The 22,833-nt window shown below is 47.1% G+C and overlaps 1 protein-coding gene across 1 annotated transcript in view; it reads right to left on the reverse strand.

The window, feature by feature from the left end:
• The window catches only part of LOC124795590 (puratrophin-1-like), a 1,203,525-nt gene that overhangs the window by 716,765 nt on the left and 463,927 nt on the right, over nt 1-22,833 (reverse strand). Inside the window, exon 3 of the mRNA XM_047259662.1 lies at nt 18,427-18,949. Within this exon, the coding sequence (XP_047115618.1) occupies nt 18,427-18,949 (523 nt within the window). The remainder of the gene's footprint in view (nt 1-18,426; nt 18,950-22,833) is intronic.

Raw genomic sequence — 22,833 nt, forward strand, 5'->3', positions numbered from 1 at the left:
TTTCTTTGTTGGAAAGGCGTCGATTTTCTGAAGAAACAGCGCGCCTTACGAGAGCCGGAATGCTCCATTTATTAACATTTATTCTACAGTCCATTGTTACGAGGCATTATCTTATCCAGTTTCAGAACAATCTCGCATACATAATCGAGTGCTTCATCAGGTTTTCTACGTAAATTCATTATTTGATCGTTTTTGCTTTCCATTCGACAACGTCATGAGCATATATACAGCACGACATGTGAGGCCAGCCAAAGCACTGCAATCGACGCTCACTAGACTGAACGGCGTGGATTCACAAAAGTAGCCGTCCAACACAGAGACCTCTCGAATCCAATAGTTTACCTGGAAGAAAGTGCAGCCTAAATGATGTACAATCTTAGGGTTCCCGGGAATAAAGAGAATAATGGCCGCTACGAAGGCAAGAACACTCAAATAACAAAACTATGCATAATATTACCAAATTTAGATTGCAGTCACGTTTTCTTCCTGCTATCGTCAATTAACTGCACCGACGTAAGGTATAACGGAACTCCTAAATTGCACACAGTTTCACCGTGAAATTCTGAAGGTGTACGGTCGAAATGAAACGCCACGACCAGCCGACCAACGACTTGCTCAAGGCGGCACACATGTGACGGATGCTGATCAGTAGGTCCAGATGTTGTACCATGCAGTTTCCATCTTTTCGGCAAGCTGAAAGAATATTTGGGGGGGGGGGGGGGGGGCTTCTACAACGATGAGGACGTTCACAGAGGGATTCCTGAATGGTTTCGTGACCAAAGAGAGGGTTTATGTCGTCTACACTTGGTAGAAAGTTCCGACCGTTGTCTACAGGGACTTGGAGACTGTAATGAAAAATAATAGACATCCTCCGCAGCAAGCATGTAAATACTCGTTTTGTAAATAGAACTGCCTTTTCCTGCTGCTAGTTATTTCATTTATCCCATACGCGTTTCGCCTTCTCCTGTTCTAAGGCATCATCAGTGGGATCTATAACGATACAGTTTTGTTGGTTATAGATTATTAAACAGTTCACTTCGCGATTTTTTTGTAAAAAAAAGTAATTACTTACGATTTGCTGATATGCGTTTCCTCACATCTGGTCTGGAGGTCGCACTACCACTTTGATCACTGCCATATAATCACATATCTGTGTTCTCGACTTCCACACACTGTTCACCATGTTTCTCACTTTTTTGTGGTATACTATTGTTCTTTTGTCACTCGATACAACTATTTCGTCCTACACTGTTTTTAACAATGTAAATATTGCGACTCCATTACGTGTGTCATCTTCTTTGGTATGTTCACCTATTTGTTGCTAACCTAACGAAATATATGTTCGAGACTAACTTCTATTATGATGTTTATACCGTGTGTGTGTATGAGAGAGGGGGATGGAGCCGAGGAGTTTTTTTTGTGGGGTGGGGGGTCGGGGGGGCGGGTGTACTAGCTGTTAGCGAGTGGTTGAAAACTTTGGTGACAGCTGATTTGACTTTTCGTTTCAACATTCTGTGGAGGGGTTCATGGATGAGTGAGTGTAAACATGTTGGGTTCTATTATTATTATATTGGACAGTATCATTAAGTTAATACTTTTTGCGAACGTTATTCCATTATTTTATCAGTTAGTGTAAATAATGAATTGCTTGGTATGTGTACTTGGTCATTCAACAGAATTTTCCCCTCTGCTTTGGTTTTCTGCATGTGCTGATTTTCTTGCATGGTTAGGAGGTGTTTTTTGTTGTTGATTCTAATTATTTTCATGTCATCTTCTCGAGTGGTTGGTTTGAGGTCATTTTCTCTTAGGTGTTCTGCAAATGTGGAGTGGTTTGTTTCATACTTCCAGGCTCTCATGTGTTCTTTGTATCTGACATCAGATGTTCTCTCTGTTTACCCTATCTGCCATATATCTGTATCTTTTGAAGTGCATTGAGGAAATCAATAAAAGTTACTTGCCTTGCTATAATAATGTGTAACTTATGCTTCGATGTCCCGTTGAACGCCATCGGCGAAAATATAGAAATACTACATATCTATACAGAATGTAACTTAGCAGAAAAGTGATGACTGATGTACATTTAGTTTGTGTTTCCATTCGTTTGCTGTCAATACCAGCAAGTGGGCGAGGTACATTTACCCGGGAACGTGCACTATATGATAGTATGGGGGAGTCAAAGTCAATTTTGCATTAAGTCTTCATTAATGTTATATTTACGTGAGTGGTGTACACTGCGATATGTTTTTGAACAGGTTATGATGAAAGGAAATGTTTAGCCGAATAAAAATTATAGCAAAACCCACAAAAGATACCTGTTCTGGCCTTGGTGTACCAATCGGGAGCGATCGACTATCGTGCCATCCTCTGCCAATGGCGTCACTGGATGTTGTATGGAGGGGAGTGGGGTCGCACACCACACTCCTGACTGTCTGTTTTCTTGACCTTGGAACAGCTGCTGATCAGTCAGGTAGCTCCTCAATCAACCTAATTAAGCTGAGTGTACCCCATCCCAGACCTCTCACGAAGGAAAAAATCCCTGGCGGTACGGAGAATCGAACCCTCCGCATACCAGCCAGACACGTTGACAACTGAGCTACGGAGATGCACAATAAAAAAATATAGGGTGCCATTTAAAAGAAGACGTACTGCTGTTTTTTATCTTAGTAACGAAGAAAGTTACAAGAAAGGCAATCACAGTACTGAAGTAGATTTGTAATAGTGTTACATATCATCGACACTCTGGAAAGGTTAGGAATTTAATCCAGAACATTGACGCAAAGTCTGGTGATCATAAACTTTACGCCAAAGCTATCCCCCCGTGCCAGTCATAAACTAATGATGAACATTTCTTCTGCGACGAGCATTATCGACCTCGGTTATGGCGGCGGATATTCTCCACGTAAACATGCAAGGTATCGAAAGCAAATATGTAATATCTACCAAGGTTTTAACCAGCTAACTCTGGACCATTACACCGAAAATTAAACAATCAAGTCCACAAGTTACACTCTGGTTACGACAACGAACAGAACTTAACAAGGGTCTATACGAAACTGCCAAGTACAGCTGCTGGCTGTGATTAGAGACTGCGGTTATCGCTGAAACAACCGGTTTTCGTTTATATCGTTTTTTTCCCAACACCATTCTAACCAGACAATTAAAACCGTTCAAAATAACTGATTTCTAAAATAACCGATTTGCGAATTTTATTCCTATTATTTTCTGTAACTGTAGGAAGATTTCGAATCCCTTAGTTTCAAGATACATAGAATAAAGTATTAAATTAGTAGTAAGTAATGAAATCTTCACGGGTTATCAGCCAAGTGGCGTCGTCTTCTAATCGGAACGTTTCAATGGACTGCGTATCCATCATCTTCAGGTGATGGTGGATACGCAATCCATTGAAAAGTTGCAACTAGAAGATGACGCCTCTCGGCTGATAACCCGTGACGATTTCATAGCTGAAATATGCCGAGAAAGCCTGCAATCGCATATAGTGGTAAGTAATTGACCACTACAAAAAATCAACAGTATTCTCCCATTGGTTCTAATTTTTTGAAACTCTGCTCCAAAATCAAGTTGTAATCGAGGATCATATCACTATTTCGACTTAAGGAATAGTTTAGGTGCGAAGAATGAAAACTGAAGCTAAAGAACTATGTTTTTCTTGTTAATTTGTCCGTTTGCAAAGGTTACAAGCAGATAAAGACATGTTATATAGAGACAGCCAGTAGGTCAGATAATTTCTGTTTTTTGTTGTTAACCATGAATGAACTGTTAAGTTTCAAGTTTTTTTCCTTATATTATGATGCAAGTTTGTTGTGCCTGCGCGCGTTTTTATTTTTTTACAACATATGAAGCATATTACTTCACTGATACTGCAGTTCGTAAAGTACTTCCAGACTGGGGATGGTGCCGTTCTGTAAAAGAAATGATATCCGAAGACGACAGTGAGAAACTATTGTGTAGACCAGACGGGACAAGTCTTTCTCACTGCATGTACACGTGTACCACCTAACAGGCCACGCCAGACGATAACAGGTACACTACTATCTCGGAAGTGCTGTATAAAGTTCTTATCTCATGAGTCTGTTGCTCGTTTCTGTTGGCATTGAACGAAGCCTATTCTGAAAGTAAGGTCTGATCGTTTGCGAAATGGAAACCACTGCGAAATTCAAAAATGTTTTTTTGGCAACAGTTAGCTACCTCTTCCAACTACTTTTCCACATAGTCGCTGCTCCGACTTAGATATTTGTCATACTGTTTTACCAGCTTCGCAATACCCTCGTAATAGAAGGCAGCAGCCGCCTGTGCTTTCTGCCAATCCTCTGCACTGATCTACAGCTCACTGTCTGTGCCAAAATGTTGTCTTCCTTGCTAGTGGGTCATGGGCTGCATTATGATTGATTAAACACTTCCCTTCATAAACGCCGCAGGAGCATTTTAATTGCCCCTACAGAGTGCGGCCGTAAACTGTCGTAAAGAGAGAATCGCATGACAGTTACGTCAAGTGGGCTGCATAATTTGAGGGGAAATCTCTCTCCAGGCCCTCATACTTGGCGGGAGACGCTATTTCCTAGGCATCTTTACGCGCTCTCTGTGCGCTCAGAACTCAAAAGTGATGCGATTGACGGGCATACGAGAGACACTGCCCAATACATTCGTGCAAGGATTCATCGAATTTTCACTGTGGTTTCCATTTCGCATCCGTTCGGACCTTGCTTTCCGAACAGCCATCATAATCACTGATCACTTTTCCCATTTCTCATAAGAATAAAAACTACTCGTTTTTTAAAAACGAAAAATTTAGCATTGCTGCTACAGCTATTCATATTTCGGTTTTTTTACCCTTTTCCTACTACAAAAACAAAACTCCTGCTATGACTGGGACCAAACAAATACCGAAAAGCACATGTAGTGTTCCTTCACAGTGGGCCATGTGAGCAGAGATCCAACTCAGGGGGAGCCAATTATGGGCTGTATTATGGATGATTAACACTTGCCTTCGAAAACGACGCAGGAGAATTTTCATTGCCCCTACAGAGTGCGGCCGAAAATTGAAGTGAAGAAAGAAGCGCATAACAGTTACGTCAAGTGGGATGCATGATATCAGGCGATATCTCTCTCCAGGCTCTCATGCCTGGCGGAAGACACTATTTCCTAAGCATCTTTAAGCGCTCAGAACTGAAAAGAGGGAAGTGATGTGATTGACGGCCAAATGAGAGACACTGCCCAATACATTCGTGCAAAGATTCATTGAATTCTCACTGTGGTTTCCATTTCGCACTCGTTCGGACCTTGCTTTCCGAACAGCCCTTATAAAGCACTGATTGCTTTTCCCATTTCTCATAATAGCGCAAAATTTCAAAGCAATGCAAATTTTAGGAATAAAAGCTACTTGTTCTTTAAAAACGATAAAATTGTCATTGTTGCTATAGCTATTCTCATTTCGGTTTTTTTATCCTTTTATTAGTACAAAAATAAACGCTCCTGCTATCACCGAGACCAAACAAATACCGAAAAGTACCGGCTATTCGGAGCTGAAGTAAAAAAGCACTCCATCTTCAGGGCACGAGTGGCCTATCGGGACCATTCGACCGCCGTGTCATCCTCATTGGAGGATGCGGATGGGAGGGGCGTGGGGTCAGCACACCGCTCTCCCGGTCGTTATGATGGTATTCTTGACCGAAGCCGCTACTATTCGGTCGAATATCTCAATTGGCATCACGAGGCTCAGTGCACCCCGAAAAATGGCAACAGCGCATGGCGGCCTGGATGATCACCCATCCAAGTGCCGACCACGCCCGACAGCGCTTAACTGCGGTGATCTCACGGGAACCGATGTATCCACTGCCACCGGTGTCGGTTTTAACCGGTCGGTTCTTCCCACCCCCAGCTGTGACACGGACGCAGGCACAGTGAGTGCTGGCTGCCACGACTGCCGCGGCTGGGAACTGGAGCGGAGGGCCGGCGCAGCACGCGCGCCCGATGGACCGTGTCGCGCCGCCTCCATTCCATCCTTCTTCCCCGGCGCGGTCCCCAGCCCCATGCATAATTCATAGCAGCCCCTGCTGCCGATACTCGCCACTCTGGCACGGCACACATCCGAAACGGAAAGCTATATCGCAGCTCTTTTACTTCTCTCTGCCATATGTCGGAGTTAAAGGTCTCTAATGGAGATAGGTCCCGCCTCTACACCCAAATGTCGCTACATGACTCACTAGATTCGCCTCACAATGCTCTTCCACATAACAGGAAACTGAGGCCAGTTATCCTTTCTTATGCAAATTCTGCACTTGCTAATGATGACAATATATCAAACTGGTGAAGGAAATTAGAAATGAGTCGCAAGCTATTACTAGATAATTACCATACAAATATGTTGTCCTCCTTTATGCTGTTTTGATTTATAATAAGACAATGGTTGTACAGGTGAACTTGAACTTCACCGAAAAAAAAATTCGGAAGTTGTTTGAGGATACTTTTTGAGAATTTTGGTATAAGGCGACACATTATCTCCGTAACAGAGTAACTGCACTTCGTTTGATTTGCTATCCACATTTATTAATTTGTATCTGTACTGTGGAGGAAGGCAATGGCAAATCACCTCCGCTAGGACCTTGCTTAGTCGGCTGTGCGGGTCTCCCGCATCGTCCCCTACGCTCCTCGGAGTATGGGACATCATCATCATCATAATCTGTGCTGCACCATTTCAGTAACACGAAGAGGCAAGATGTTACGAGGGAGTCGCTGTATACTGAAAACAACAAAGATTACTGCTCTTAAGATGTTGACACTAGCAGTCTACGATAGCCTACTGGGTTTTATCAGTAAAATATTTCGAGTCAGTCACACGTACCTAGCAAGACACATCGCATGCTGGTAGGCCTACTATCGGTCGGCATATGCTGATACAGGGTGTACAGAAAGTCCGAGAACACTTTCAATTATTTATTGCACAAGAACCAAACATTGTACAGATTTCATACATATGTCATTTTGAAGAGAAACCTTGAAAGTTTTTTTTCATGGCTCTAATAGCTCTGAGCACTAAGGGACTTAACATCTGAGGTCATCAGTCCCCTAGAACTTAGAACTACTTAAACCTAACTAACCTAAGGACATCACACACATCCATGCCCGAGGCAGGATTCGAACCTGCGACCTTAGCCGTCACGCGGTTCCAGATTGAAGCGCCCAGAACCGCTCGGCCACACCGGCCGGTATACCGCCACAGCGTAGTTTGGTAATTTGCCGATAGTCAGCGCTAGTCGCAAACATGGCGAGTTCAGGTGTGGAGCGAGCTTTCTGTGTGTTGGGAGTTCGACAAAAGTGTGCTATAGCTGTTCGATATTTAGAACGAAGCACGGTAAGAAGCCACCAACGAGGAAGGTCATTTACCACTGGCACAACAAATTCGTTACGTAGGTTTTTGTCGAACTCCAACACACAGAAAGCTCGCTCCGCACCTACACTCGCCATGTTAGCGACTAGCGCTGACTATCGGCAAATTACCAAACTACTCTGTGGCGGTAAACATGAAAAAAAAAACTTTCAGGGTTTCTCTTCAAAATGACGTTTCGTTCTTGTGCAATAAATAACTGAAAGTGTTTCCGAACTTTATGTACACCCAGTATATTCGCGCTCAGCCGCTGCCTACAACAGCTCAGCACCTTAGCGCTCGTGTGTGCACCGTAATCAGAGCAGCGGCCGGCGTGGGAGGCGGCGGCAGCGAAACGTAAAGAGTGGCGGACAGTGGACAGTGGGCAGTGGGCGAAGTCTGGTGGTGCTGCCTCCTGCCTTTACCAGGGGGCCGTGGCCAACCCAACCCCCACCTCTGTCTGTTGTGAGTCATGCTGCTCGTAGCTACGGTCGCGCCGCTTAAGGCAGCCAACACCACTGGCTGGCTGAATTAAGGAGTACGCGAGCCGAGCCCAGCACTCCAAGGCAACGGCCAACGTGTAGAAAGCGCCCCTCCGCCGGGACGCTAGGCGCTGTGGCTCATGGGAGCAGCAGGCACCATACAAGACACAAGACGGTGCAGGACTTCGGAACGATGGTTTTCGGCCGTTATCAATCATTACCAACTGTAGAAACTGGGCCGGCCGGTGTGGCCGAGCGGTTCTAGGCGCTTCAGTCCGGGACCGCGCGACCGCTAATGTCGCAGGTTCGAATCCTGCCTCGGGCATGGATGTGTGTCATGTCCTTAGGTTAGTTAGGTTTAAGTAGTTCTAAGTTCTAGGGTACTGATGGCCTCAGATGTTGAGTCCCATAGTGCTCAGAGCCATTTGAACCATTTTTGTAGAAATTGGTATCGTTGTTGCTATTCTGCGTTGTCTTTTCTCTATCTTGCTTCTGCAGCTATTAAAAAAAAAGTGACGAGACGTTAACCCGTACTTTAGGTTGTATTTCGTGTACAAAGACAGGCAGCTACCGCTGAAAATGTTCAAATGTGTTTGGATTCCTAAGGGACCAAGCTGCTGAGGTCATCGGTCCCTAGACTTACATACTAATTAAACTAACTCATGCTAAGAACAACACGCACACACACACCCGTGCCCGAGGGAGGACTCTAACCTCTTTAGGGAGGGACAGCGCAATCCGTGACATGGCACCTCAAACCACGCGGCGGTTACCGCTGGAAGAACAGCTTTTCGGTTGTATCGTTTTCTTTTTCCCCACGCCACACGAACCTGCCTGTTAAAACTGTTCATATAACCGATTTTCGGTGTTTTATTTCAGTTTTCTGTAGTAGTGGTAGAAATCGAACGAAGATGGAAAATTTTTGACTCTCTCAGTTTCAAAATACCTACAATCAAAATATTAAATTAAATAGGCGAATAAAACAAAACTTTGTCCGCACACTGCTCCCTGCGTTTCTAGAAACGTGATAAGCGGTTGAACGCATCAAAAAATCACCGGTATTCTCCTATTCATTCTAATTTTTTGAAACTCTGTTAAAAATCACGTTCTTAATCGGTGATCGTACCACTGCCGAGGCATTACGAACAGTCACTGCTGAGGGGTGAAAACTGCCACTGAAGAATTCTTTCTTTCGTTTTAATCTGACCGTTTTCAAGGGCCACAAGCAAATAAAGGCATATTATGCGGATACAGGTAGCAGATCAACTACTTTCTATTTTTATTGTACACTATGAACGAACTGTTTTTAAATTTTTAATTCATCAATATTACCACAATTTCCTTCCTCTTTTATTACTTCATAGAGACCCGCAGACAAATTCTTACTCTTTTAAAGTAATTGACGCACTATACTTCAATGCTACGTCACTTCGTAAAAGTATTTCCATATTATGATTGGTGCCATTCTGCAATACAGTGGATCTCCGGCGACAGCAAGGAACTACCATTTAAATCAGGTGGGGGCAACTCTTCCGCAGTGCACGTCACGACACACGGTGCTAGGAACATTACTGTCTCAGCAATGCTGCACCAGTCCTTAGGCCGGCCGAAGTGGCCGAGCGGTTCTAGGCGCTACAGTCTGGAACCGCGAGACCACTACGGTCACAGGTTCGAATCCTGCCTCGGGCATGGATGTGTGTGATGTCCTTAGGATAGTTAGGTTTAACTAGTTCTAAGTTCTAGGGGACTGATGACCTCAGAAGTTGAGTCCCATAGTCCTCAGAGCCATTTGAACCATTTTGAACCAGTCCTTATGTCACGTATTCGTTGTTCGTTTCTGTCTGCCCTGTTTATAAAATAGCACTTAAAGCTTTCCCTATTTTCTATAATAAAGCATTATTTAAACTCAAGGCTAATCTTACGAATAAAAATTACTCTTTTAAAAAAGTTTTTTTAAAAAAAAACGAAAATTTTAGCACTGCTGGTGCTGGTGATTGATATTAACCGAAACCAAATATCGAAAAATCCCGGTTAAACATCACTAAAATACCCGTATCGGTTTGAACCGATAGTTTTCTCCATCCCTTCTCTAAACTCAGTGCTGTATCCTAACGAAGATTAGCTACGTTTGCAGAACCCGGAAAACTATCGCTACTAGTGGATAGCTTTCGATTTGAAACGATTCAGCTAGCCTCTTCAGCCACCACGGCGAATGTCTTCGTCCAGTACGCGCTTAGTAACACACTTCACAGTCACCTGGAAGGAAGCACATCTGACGAAGCTAATCTAAGGCATACTTCATACGTAGAAGAAGCGCAATGTCCAGAAGTTAACATGTTACATCTGATGTTGCAGGAGGAGGTTGAATAATGTGAGTCTTGTCGATAGACCCCATAGGGTGAAACAAACCTGCTTTGGAATTAAGTTTCACTGACCGTACTTTTCTCTTTTGTTTTCTACGTCCCCGTGGTGGTAACGCTGTAAACCAAATTCTGCAGAAGATTGGGCCGTCACGCACTATGTTCTACTTAATGCTTGCAATGTAATGTTCAGATTGATGTGAGCACAGTTTTAGTACAATTTCCCGTTGATGGAAGAAAATACGTTCAAACGGGTGAAATGAATAAGTTTCAATCAAAAGTCTACAAAAGCAGCAGCCAGTGGTGCGTTTGAAGAAGATCGTGTCGACAGTGTGGAAGAGGCTGCCTCTCTGGATACAGATGAAGCAGCGGACATTGTCTGATGGGACGTCAGCGTGTTGGTCCTTCTACAAGACGTACCGAAATCGTTAGCTGTCTCACTATACTGCATGTATAATAACATTTTCAGGCGTTGTAAAAGATACTAAATGATATGCATTACACACATGAGAGACTTTCGAGCGATTAAAGGAAATGGCATTTCCCTATCTTTATGAAATAAATAATGTAGATTCCGATTAGCAGGTAGAACTAGCAAATAGGGCCGGCCGCTGTGGACGAGCGGTTCTAGGCGCTTCAGTCCGGAACCGCGCTGCTGCTACGGTCGCAGGTTCTGATCCTGCCTCGGGCATGGATGTGTGTGATGTCCTTAGGTTAGTTAGGTTTAAGTCTAGGGGGCTGATGACCTCAGATGTTAAGTCCCAGAGTGATTAGAGCCATCTGAACCAACTACCAAACCGACGTTAAGGTCCAACGTTGCCATGACAGGTATTGTCTGCAAGAAGCAACCAAGGCGCTCAACTCTCTCTGCACTGCCATAGAAAATCGCTTTAAAGCGCCTAGCTTCTACAAATTCACGTACAAAATCTGAAATTCAAGGATGATATAGATGCCCATATCGTCTAGAAGTATTTCTTAATGTCAGTTACGGTAAAAGATATGTTTTTATCTTGAAATAGGAGTAATTTTCGCGTCCCGAAGTTTCCTGCTTGGAAACTGCAGGTACAAAGCTTTGCGCAGCACAGATGGCGACGCAGGCAGAGCCGGCACCGCCAAGGCGCCGGCCAGAGCAGTTCAACTCGTTCGCTGTCATATGGCAACTGATTTACATTGCTAACCGCTAAAACTGCGAAACCGTGTAGGCGGCACGCAACAAACGACAAAGTGGGGATGAAGTATACTGCATGTTTGAACAGGAATATGAATAACGCAACAGCACAAATAAAGTAGCAGCAACGTCCTATATATATTCTTTATATGAGGAAAGATTAAGCGGCTGGTTTCTTCTACGGAAATTGGATTTGAAAGTTGTTTGTTAGTGTGAAGGTTATGCCTTGTGTAAGAAGGAATGTCCACCATCGCGTGTTGGAATTCGGCAGCAGGATTGTGGGCTATTGAGAGCGTGTGTGCGAAATCTTATGGGACTTAACTGCTAAGGTCATCAGTCCCTAAGCTTACACACTACTTAACCTAAATTATCCGAAGGACGAACACACACACCCATGCCCGAGGGAGGACTCGAACCTCCACCAGGGCCAGCCACACAGTCCATGACTGCAGCGCCCTAGACCGCTCGGCTAATCCAGCAAGGCTATTGAGAGTGCGTTATATCGTTCTGCTATACGGGTTGTCCCAGAAATGATGCGACGAATTTCGAGAGGTTCCAGAAGGTGTCTTTAGAAGAAAATTGAGGATAGCAACCCGTGTCTGGAAACACGACCAACGGAGCTACCGGGTCGCTAGGCCACCCCTTCTGCAGCAAATGTGGCTTTGCAAGCTGGCAGACAGTTAGTGGAACGTCTCACAATGTTGCTTCTTGTTCAGCGATTGCGACTGACTGCCGCAATCGCAAGTGGAGAAAATGAAGATGGCTGCTGCCTAGATAGCCCTTCTCTCCTTTGAATGCAATGCTCTGTTACCTTGGTGCATGACGGTCTTGGGCCTGGGACTCCATCTGTTGTTTATTTTTTTCCTGTATACCCAAAACCATTGGAGGTTTCAGAGGGCTCCAGAAGAAAAATAAACTGCAGATGGAAACCCATTTCTGAATCAGTCATTCACTGGGGCACCAGAGCATTGCATTCAAAGGAGACTAGGGATGTCTACAAAGTGTAAGTAGGCTGTTTATGTTTTCTTATTGGCAACGTTACGTAGCGCTCAATATGAAAATCACTGGCTGTGCTGTGTGCAGTCTGTCGTTAGTTTGCATTGTTGTCTGCCATTGTAGTGTTGGGCAGCGGCAGCTGGATGTGAACAGCGCATAGCGTTGCGCAGTTGGAGGTGAGCCGCCAGCAGTGGTGGATGTGGGGAGAGAGATGGCGGAGATTTGTAATTTGTCATGAACTGCTATATTTATACATGATGATATCAAGGTAAATACATTGTTTGTTCTCTATTAATATCTTTCATTTGCTAACTATCCCTATCAGTAGTCAGTGCCTTCAGTAGTTTGAATCTTTTATTTAGCTGGCAGTAGTGGCGCTCGCTGTATTGCAGTAGCTTGAGTAGCGAAGATTTTTGTGAGGTAAGTGATTTGTGAAAGGTATAGTTTAATGTTAGTCAGGGCCATTCTTTTGTAGGATTTTTGAAAGTCAGATTGCGTTGCGCTAAAAAAAATATTGTGTATCAGTTTAAGGACAGTCATGTAGAATTGTTCAAAGGGGACGTTTCAAAAGTAGCTAGCTCCATCTTCTTCACTGGCGATCGCGCCAATCAGTCATGATCACTGGATAACAAACGACACTGCGAGACATTTTGCCTACAGTACGTCATCGTACAAAGTCACGTTTGCAGCTGAAGGGGTAGCTTAGTGGCAGGCAATAGCCCCTGTAAGTTCGATGCTCTGTAGCGTTATTGAATGACGTTACTGGACACGGGTTCGATCCTCGATTGGTTCCTGAAGACACCTTCTACAGGCTCTCGAAGTTTGTCATAACATTTCTGGCACATCCGGTGTTGTTGCTCGCGCTGATCAACATCCCTCGACTGCGAAGCGCATGTGGAACTGATAGGTTCAGGAGGGCCATACTTAATTCCATGTAGGATCTCAATGGTAATACGCGACTAGAGCCCGAGAGGGCAAATATACTCTAGGACATTTTACACCTAGGTCAGATACTTGTCAAGAAACGATCTTGTTTGCAGCAAGGCTGGGACAGTGGGACAATGTTTGTACTGTCACACATGAGAAACAGCGAACGTTGCCAGTCTGCATTCGTGATCTTCATACGGGCCCGGTACCTTCCTGATGGGACGGGGTGCCATTGGGTACACAAAAGGATCCACAGTGGTCCACATAGCCATTATACAGCCTTCCAAACCTCCCACATTTCAAAGGCCGAGGGAAAAAATCTACAGTAGGTACGATAATGAAATTGGACCATATCCTAGAACATCTGAAAGGGTATTTACACTCCTGGAAATGGAAAAAAGAACACATTGACACCGGTGTGTCAGACCCACCATACTTGCTCTGGACACTGCGAGAGGGCTGTACAAGCAATGATCACACGCACGGCACAGAGGACACACCAGGAACCGCGGTGTTGGCCGTCGAATGGCGCTAGCTGCGCAGCATTTGTGCACCGCCGCCGTCAGTGTCAGCCAGTTTGCCGTGGCATACGGAGCTCCATCGCAGTCTTTAACACTGGTAGCATGCCGCGACAGCGTGGACGTGAACCGTATGTGCAGTTGGCGGACTTTGAGCGAGGGCGTATAGTGGGCATGCGGGAGGCCGGGTGGACGTACCGCCGAATTGCTTAACACGTGGGGCGTGAGGTCTCCACAGTACATCGATGTTGTCGCCAGTGGTCGGTGGAAGTTGCTCGTGCCCGTCGACCTCGGACCGGACCGCAGCGACGCACGGATGCACGCCAAGACCGTAGGATCCTACGCAGTGCCGTAGCGGACCGCACCGCCACTTCCCAGCAAATTAGGGACATTGTTGCTCCTGGGGTATCGGCGAGGACCATTCGCAACCGCCTCCATGAAGCTGGGCTACGATCCCGCACACCGTTAGGCCGTCTTCCGCTCACGCCCCAACATCGTGCAGCCCGCCTCCAGTGGTGTCGCGACAGGCGTGAATGGAGGGACGAAACGAGACGTGTCATCTTCAGCGATGAGAGTCGCTTCTGCCTTGGTGCCAATGATGGTCGTATGCGTGTTTGGCGCCGTGTAGGTGAGCGCCACAATCAGGACTGCATACGACCGAGGCACACAGGGCCAACACCCGGCATCATGGTGTGGGGAGCGATCTCCTACACTGGCCGTACACCACTGGTGGTCGTCGAGGGGACACTGAATAGTGCACGGTACATCCAAACCGTCATCGAACCCATCGTTCTACCATTCCTAGACCGGCAAGGGAACTTGCTGTTCCAACAGGACAATGCACGTCCGCATGTATCCCGTGCCACCCAACGTGCTCTAGAAGGTGTAAGTCAACTACCCTGGCCAGCAAGATCTCCGGATCTGTCCCCCATTGAGCATGTTTGGGACTGGATGAAGCGTCGTCTCACGCGGTCTGCACGTCCAGCACGAACGCTGGTCCAACTGAGGCGCCAGGTGGAAATGGCATGGCAAGCCGTTCCACAGGACTACATCCAGCATCTCTACGATCGTCTCCATGGGAGAATAGCAGCCTGCATTGCTGCGAAAGGTGGATATACACTGTACTAGTGCCGACATTGTGCATGCTCTGTTGACTGTGTCTATGTGCCTGTGGTTCTGTCAGTGTGATAATGTGATGTATCTGACCCAAGGAATGTGTCAATAAAGTTTCCCCTTCCTGGGACAATGAATTCACGGTGTTCTTATTTCAATTTCCAGGAGTGTATTTACGGGCCAGATGCTGCAACTACTGCCGCCAGACTGCAGGACGATAACATGAAATGAAAATGGCGACTCCAAATAAGTGCGCGCATGCGGTACCGTGGTTTCCAGAAGTAAAATCGCCGACTGCCGCCCAAAGAAATTGTTGTAGACGTCACTGACTTGAAGTGAAAACAATTAAGGAATCGTACCGTAAGTTTCTGGGAACTAGAAGTGTTCTGAATCATTATGGCTGTGAACGTCTGTTTCGGAAGATACAGTGGAGGATATCGTATCGTAAGTTGCTGGGAACGAGTAGTGTTCTGTAACATTCTGGCGATGAATGTCCTTGGGTTTTGCAGAGACAGTGGAGGATATCAGATAAGCGTTTCCCAGTAGCCCACAAGCCCACGTCTTTCACTTCCGCAGGGTCCTAGGCAACCTAAGGTACTCCGAGCAACATTTTGTGGTCTATCACAACAGTGTTTTCCTTTGTATTCTTACAAAGTTCGAATTCTGTAATATCTGACGCAGAACGACAAACCATGCCAACAATAATTTGCTTTCGATATGCTGCAGCCTATTATGATGAATGCCAGCTTCCTGGATAGATATTTTATTCTCAGATGAGGCTAACTTTGAAGTATGAGGAACGGTTAATCGGCACAATGTTCAAATAGGGCGCTCGAAACTTCAGCACGCTGTAATTGAACATGTTTGTGACAGTCCTCGATTGGACGCCTCGTATGAACACCAGAATCTGAAGATGCTGTACTCCAGGCAGTGGAAGAGGAAGCGACGACACGTACCAGAAACATAGCAGGTAGTCTGAATGCGGATCACCAAACTGTTTGACGTGTTCTGCTTGAGCAGCAGTTACACCCGTACCGCCCGAGTAGGAATAGGCAGTGCAGCCATAGGATTTTGCGTCACGGGTCCATTTCTGCAGGTAGTTCTTGCGCCGCCCTGTAGACGAGCCCGACTATCGACGACGGATCTTTATCACGGATAAAGCCCAGTTGACCAGGGAAGGTATTCTCAAATCGCCCAACAGTCATCTATGGAGCGATGAACACCTGCATGTGCGCGTCTCCATGGTTGGTTGGTTGGTTGGTTTGGGGGAAGAGACCAAACAGCGAGGTCATCGGTCTCATCGGATTAGGGAAGGACGGAGAAGGAAGTCGGCCGTGCCCTTTCAAAGGAACCATCCCGGCATTTGCCTGGAGTGATTTAGGGAAATCACGGAAAACCTAAATCAGGATGGCCGGACGCGGGATTGAACCGTCGTCCTCCCGAATGCGAGTCCAGTGTGCTAGCCACTGCGCCGTCTCCATGGGTTTCAGGACGTAACGGTCCGAAAATTTCAGCAGGGTTGCTGGATGGACGTGTACATGGCCACACCTTCTTCCGCCACATCTCACGGGTGCCGCTTAGTCGTGGTTCATTGAACGAGCGCTGCATGGGCTCTTAGAAGAAGTGCCACTATATGTCCATTAAAAGATGTGGTTCGAGTCGCACCACTTCAGTTTTCACGTACAGCCAGAGGTCATCTGGACCAAAGATTTAGGCAACAGTGGATACGTCGTGGTGGTCCGCACATTCTCCCGACTTGCACCTGCACATTACTACTTCTAAGGTCACATGAAATTCTTGAATTTCGAGACTCCTGTGGCATCCGAGGGAGACCGACTGGCGTGGGTTATGCTTATGGCGGGTACTGCAGGACTAGTAATTCGTAATCCTGTGTACTGGAGCACGGTCCGGAGATCCCTTATTTGGGTGGAATTCAGTGGTCGCCACGTTGTGCCCTACTTGTATGTGACCCAAACGACAGGTGTCCGAGAGCAACGTGTGTTGCGGTATTATATGTACGAGGGGAGTTCAATAAGTAATGCAACACATTTTTTTTTCTCGGCCAATTTTGGTTGAAAAAACCGGAAATTTCTTGTGGAATATTTTCAAACATTCCCGCTTCGTCTCGTATAGTTTCATTGACTTCCGACAGGTGGCAGCGCTGTCCGGAGCTGTTAAAATGGCGTCTGTAACGGATGTGCGTTGCAAACAACGGGCAGTGATCGAGTTTCTTTTGGCGGAAAACCAGGGCATCTCAGATATTCATAGGCGCTTGCAGAATGTCTACGGTGATCTGGCAGTGGACAAAAACACGGTGAGTCGTTGGGCAAAGCGTGTGTCATCATCGCCGCAAGGTCAAGCAAGACTGTCTGATCTCCCGCGTGCGGGCCGGCCGTGCACAGCTGTGACTCCTGCAATGGCGGAGCGTGCGAACACACTCGTTCGAGATGATCGACGGATCACCATCAAACAACTCAGTGCTCAACTTGACATCTCTGTTGGTAGTGCTGTCACAATTGTTCACCAGTTGGGATATTCAAAGGTTTGTTCCCGCTGGGTCCCTCGTTGTCTAACCGAACACCATAAAGAGCAAAGGAGAACCATCTGTGCGGAATTGCTTGCTCGTCATGTGGCTGAGGGTGACAATTTCTTGTCAAAGATTGTTACAGGCGATGAAACATGGGTTCATCACTTCGAACCTGAAACAAAACGGCAATCAATGGAGTGGCGCCACACCCACTCCCCTACCAAGAAAAAGTTTAAAGCCATACCCTCAGCCGGTAAAGTCTTCTGGGACGCTGAAGGGGTTATTCTGTTCGATGTCCTTCCCCATTGTCAAACGATCAACTCTGAAGTGTATTGTGCTACTCTTCAGAAATTGAAGAAACGACTTCAGCGTGTTCGTAGGCACAAAAATCTGAACGAACTTCTCCTTCTTCATGACAACGCAAGACCTCACACAAGTCTTCACACCCGAGAGGAGCTCACAAAACTTCAGTGGACTGCTCTTCCTCATGCACCCTACAGCCCCGAACTCGCACCGTCGGATTTCCATATGTTTGGCCCAATGAAGGACGCAATCCGTGGGAGGCACTACGCGGATGATGAAGAAGTTATTGATGCAGTACGACGTTGGCTCCGACATCGACCAGTGGAATGGTACCGTGCAGGCATACAGGCCCTCATTTCAAGGTGGCGTAAGGCCGTAGCACTGAATGGAGATTACGTTGAAAAATAGTGTTGTGTAGCTGAAAGATTGGGGAATAACCTGGTGTATTTCAATGCTGAATAAAACAACCCCTGTTTCAGAAAAGAAATGTGTTGCATTACTTATTGAACTGCCCTCGTATAACGGAGAAACGGCACGTTTCCGGTGATGAGTTCCTGTGCTAGGCTTAACTGTCTTGATCTCCAAGTCATCAAAGGCTGTGAAGAGAATTTAGTTAGACCTCGTGAGGCAGGAGATACGTGGGGTACTTACGGTCCTCGTGCGCCGGTGGCTGCAGGGGCGGCGCGGCTGCCTCGACAGGTGGAGCTGCGACGTCGTCGTCGTCGTCGCTGTCGATGTGCGGCAGCGAGCCGGCGACCTCGAAGAGCGGGCACGTCTGCATGGCGGAGTCGCGCACCGGCACGCTGGGCCGGCGCTGGCGGGCGCCGCAGCCGCAGCCGCAGGCGCCGCCCGCCTTGCACGGGAAGAGCGCCGCCTCGAGCGGCAGGCGGTCGGGAGCGAGCGCGCGCTCCGCGGACGCGAGCAGCGAGCGCAGCTGCGCCGGCAGCTCCATGGGCGAGCCGACGGGCGGCGCCGCCCCGCCGCCGCCCCCGCCGCCGCCCCCGCGCCACACCAGCGCCGCCTCCACGGCGCCCGCGCGCTCCGCCGGCCGCACGCAGCAGTAGCAGTCGGCGCGGCCCAGCCGCAGCCGCAGCGCCTCCACGTCGCCCAGGTGCAGCACCAGTCGCTCGCCCAGCGTCAGCGGCCACCCCGGCGCCCAGATCGCATCGCCACCCTGCCGGCCACGGAAGAGAGCGCCGCGTCACGCAACAGCATCACATTTTTTTTTCTTTATTGTAATTTTTATCACCTTACACAAGGCGGGCTGTCAGCAGCTGAGTACGCCGCTCTTCAGCCTTGAGATTTACAATAAGTAATAAATAGAGGGGACACAGAGAATACAATCAAAAATGGCGGGCAAAACAATGTAGACACCAAAAAACAAAAAACACGGAGCCGTTCACGTCTGACGAGAAAACAACACTGACACTAGTCGACACGGCGCACAAAACAAGGATGATGGCGATGGTACACGTGAACAGTGGCGGCGTTTCGGCGAACAAACATTAAACACAAACGAAGGCACACACACGAGACACTAATGGCGATGACCTCCGGCGCGCGAATGTTCACTATGCGTGTGCGAGTCCGGGGACCTGCCAAGAGAGGAGGAGGAGGAAGGGGAGTTGGAGAGCGAGAGGGGAGAGCAGAGATGCCACGGGCAGGGGAGAGAGGGCGGGAGGGCGGAAGGGGGAGAGGAAGCCCGGGGGAAGAGGGGGGAGGGAGGGGACGGGGGAAGAGGAAAGAGAAGGGAAGAGAAGGGAGGGAGGGTGCCTAAAGGAAAGGACACCGGAAGTGGGGGGTGGGGCAGGGTCAAAGTTGATAGGAGGGGTAGATGGAGGGGAGGAGGACATCATCAGGGAGGGGGAGCTGGCGGAAGCCACCTTGGGAGAGGGTAAGGAGGGTGGAGAGATGGAGACCGGGTGGGACGTGGGAATACAGGCGCAGCAGCGGGCGGGGGTGAGAGAGGATCAGGGAGATGAGCGCGTGAGGAGGATCGAGTTTACGGGAGGTGTACAGGATCCGTAGCCTTTCAAGGAAAAGGAGGAGGTGGGGGAAGGGGATGAGATTGTACAGGATCCACGTAGGGGAGGGGAGACGGATGCGATAGGCAAGGCGGAGAGCATGGCGTTCAAGGATTTGGAGGGATTTATAAAAGGTAGGGGGGGCGGAGATCCAAGCCGGATGGGCATAACAAAGGATAGGGCGGATGAGGGATTTATAGGTGTGGAGGATGGTGGAGGGGTCCAGACTCCACGTACGGCCGGAGAGGAGCTTGAGGAGACTGAGTCGGGAGCGTGCCTTGGCCTGGATTGTCCGGAGGTGGGGAGTTCAGGAGAGGCGACGGTCGAGGGTGACGCCAAGGTACTTAAGGGTGGGAGTGAGGGCGATAGGACGGCCATAGATGGTGATGTAGAAATCAAGGAGGCGGAAGGAAGGGGTGGTTTTGCCTACAATGATCGCCTGGGTTTTGGAGGGATTGACCTTGAGCAACCACTGGTTGCACCAAGCGGTGAACCGGTCAATATGGGATTGGAAAAGGTGTTGGGAGCACTGTAGGGTGGGGGCAAGGGCAAGGAAGGCGGTGTCATCGGCGAACTGGAGAAGGTGGACGGGGGGTGACGGCGGCGGCATGTTCGCCGTGTACAAAAGGTACAGAAGGGGGGAGAGGACGGAGCCTTGGGGCACACCGGCAGAGGGGAAAAAGGTGTAGGAATCTGTGTTATGGATGGTGACATAGGAAGGACGGCGGGAGAGAAAGGAGCCGATCAGACGGACGTAGTTAATGGGAAGGGCGAAGGTTTGGAGCTTGAAGAGGAGACCGGAATGCCATACGCGGTCATATGCACGTTCGAGGTCCAGGGAGAGGAAGATTGCGGAGCGACGGGAATTAAGCTGTTCGGAAAGGAGATGAGTGAGGTGAAGGAGAAGGTCGTCGGAAGAGAAGGTCGGCCGAAAGCCACACTGGGTAACGGGAAGGAGGCGGTGCTGGCGGAGATGCTGGTGGATGCGTCGGGTGAGGATAGATTCCAGGACCTTGCTGAAGACCGAGGTAAGGCTGATGGGACGGTAGGAGGAGACGGTGGACGGCGGTTTGCCAGGCTTAAGGAACATAACAGCATCACACTCACCATCTGTCTTATATAAGATATAATCGTAAAAAAAAATCGTGAAAGTGTTTTGTCAGTAGACGTCACAATTAGGGTTCCAATTGCTGTATTCTACACCGAAGCGCCAAAGAAACTGGTGTAGGCATGCGTTTTCAAATACAGATACAGGGTGGTCCATTCATAGTGATGGGGCCAAATTCTCCCGAAATAAGCGTCAAACGAAAAAACTACAAAGAACGAAACATGTCTAGCTTGAAGGGGGAAACCAGACGGCGCTATGGTTGGCCCGCTAGATGGCGCTGCCATAGGTCAAACGGATATCAACTGCGTTTTTTTAAAAATAGGAACCCCCATTTTTTATTACATATTCTTGTAGTACGAAAAGAAATATGAATGTTTTAGTTGGACCAATTTTTTCGCATTGTGACGTAACGCACAGTACACTGCCCGCAGTCACCAATGGAAATTTACGCACTCATACCTAGAACTGTAAAACTACCACAAGTAATTGTAGCCTATGGTAGTTTCCTTATTAGCGTGGGTCAGTTAAGATCGTAGCTGCGTTACCGGCATGTTAGGTGTGTTGCATACCTATCGGGTTTTACCTCATTTCGATCGCTTTGTATGCTTATGCGATCAATTTCTCAATACATTGCCCTAGAAAGCGAAAACTGCGAACCGCCTAGAAACTGAGTGAGGATATATAAAGGACCGCGTAACCTATGGAATATTTTTGGTCTACATAGCTATCACCCTGCTCCTTACTTAAAATAGGCACTATTTATAGCAACATCGAAATTGTCAATTTTGAACCAGGTTTTATTCGAAAAGTGTTAACTTTTAATGTGAAACGGAGGAACGTTGTAGCAAAAATTTAAATAAAGGACACAGATTTATTATACAGCACTAGAAAGTGCAAATTCCTCTAACAAAAGATGGTAGTCATAAAAAAACGCGAAAAATATAGCAGACATCGCTTCAACACTTTGTCGAGCTTATGGGTGCCTGTTATTCAGGAACACCTTTGGCATTTGTCGGTAGTAAGAGGAAACTCTTGCCTTTTACCATGATCAAGAACGTTCTATTGAGTACAAAATAAAAACAATAATAACAGATTTATTTATGATAGTCCATCCAAACTGTTCTTGGATCAAAAGTAATTGCCTCAGTTACACAAAAGCGCAGAAGTTACGCGATCGACTAATTTTTATTAACTATAAATTGCAACTTTATTTTGTAAGAATACTGACTATATAACGGTCTAACACTGCACGATTCTAATTATATGTAAAGCAAAGAAACAAAAAACAAGGACAAATCTTCGGTTCCCATTTTCTCTCCCACAGGTTAATTTATGATTATTTTCCTATCAATGCTACCGGTAATGCAACCATTTACTACATCATTTGTGTACCACACCAAAACGACCGAACCGTAGTTTTGGTACAGCTCAAATCCACTTACACCGCTAACACCTTGCAAACACAGGTACTGACCACCAAGTTCACGGTATTTTTCTTTAACTGGTCAGTTTGTCTCTTCCCATAACGGTTTCGAACGTTTTGTTCATCATCAGATGGCTGGGAGAAATGGTCAGAATTCAGGGATATGAGTGGGAGTATCATCCGCAGCAATGTACTCTAGCAAACGTGGGCTCTAACATCTGTACTTTAAAACTTATGAGCACTTGTTCATCTTCGATACTGTGAAACATATATATTCTACTCCATGCTCTTCGCTTCCCATATTTTGAAAAAAAAAGAGAAGTCCAGAAAACATGCTGTCTAAAAGCAGTTGTTCACCCTCGCTACTGTGAATCATCTCTTCTACTGAACAAGTGCCCACAGCTCTTAAGATATGCGTTTTAGAGCACATATTCACAAAACAGTCTTTTTTTCTTTTGGTCCGTGGTGAGTCCTCCCAAATTACAAAATGGTTCAAATGGCTC

Source organism: Schistocerca piceifrons, chromosome 4 (assembly GCF_021461385.2).
Source record: "Schistocerca piceifrons isolate TAMUIC-IGC-003096 chromosome 4, iqSchPice1.1, whole genome shotgun sequence".
NCBI lineage: Eukaryota > Metazoa > Arthropoda > Insecta > Orthoptera > Acrididae > Schistocerca > Schistocerca piceifrons.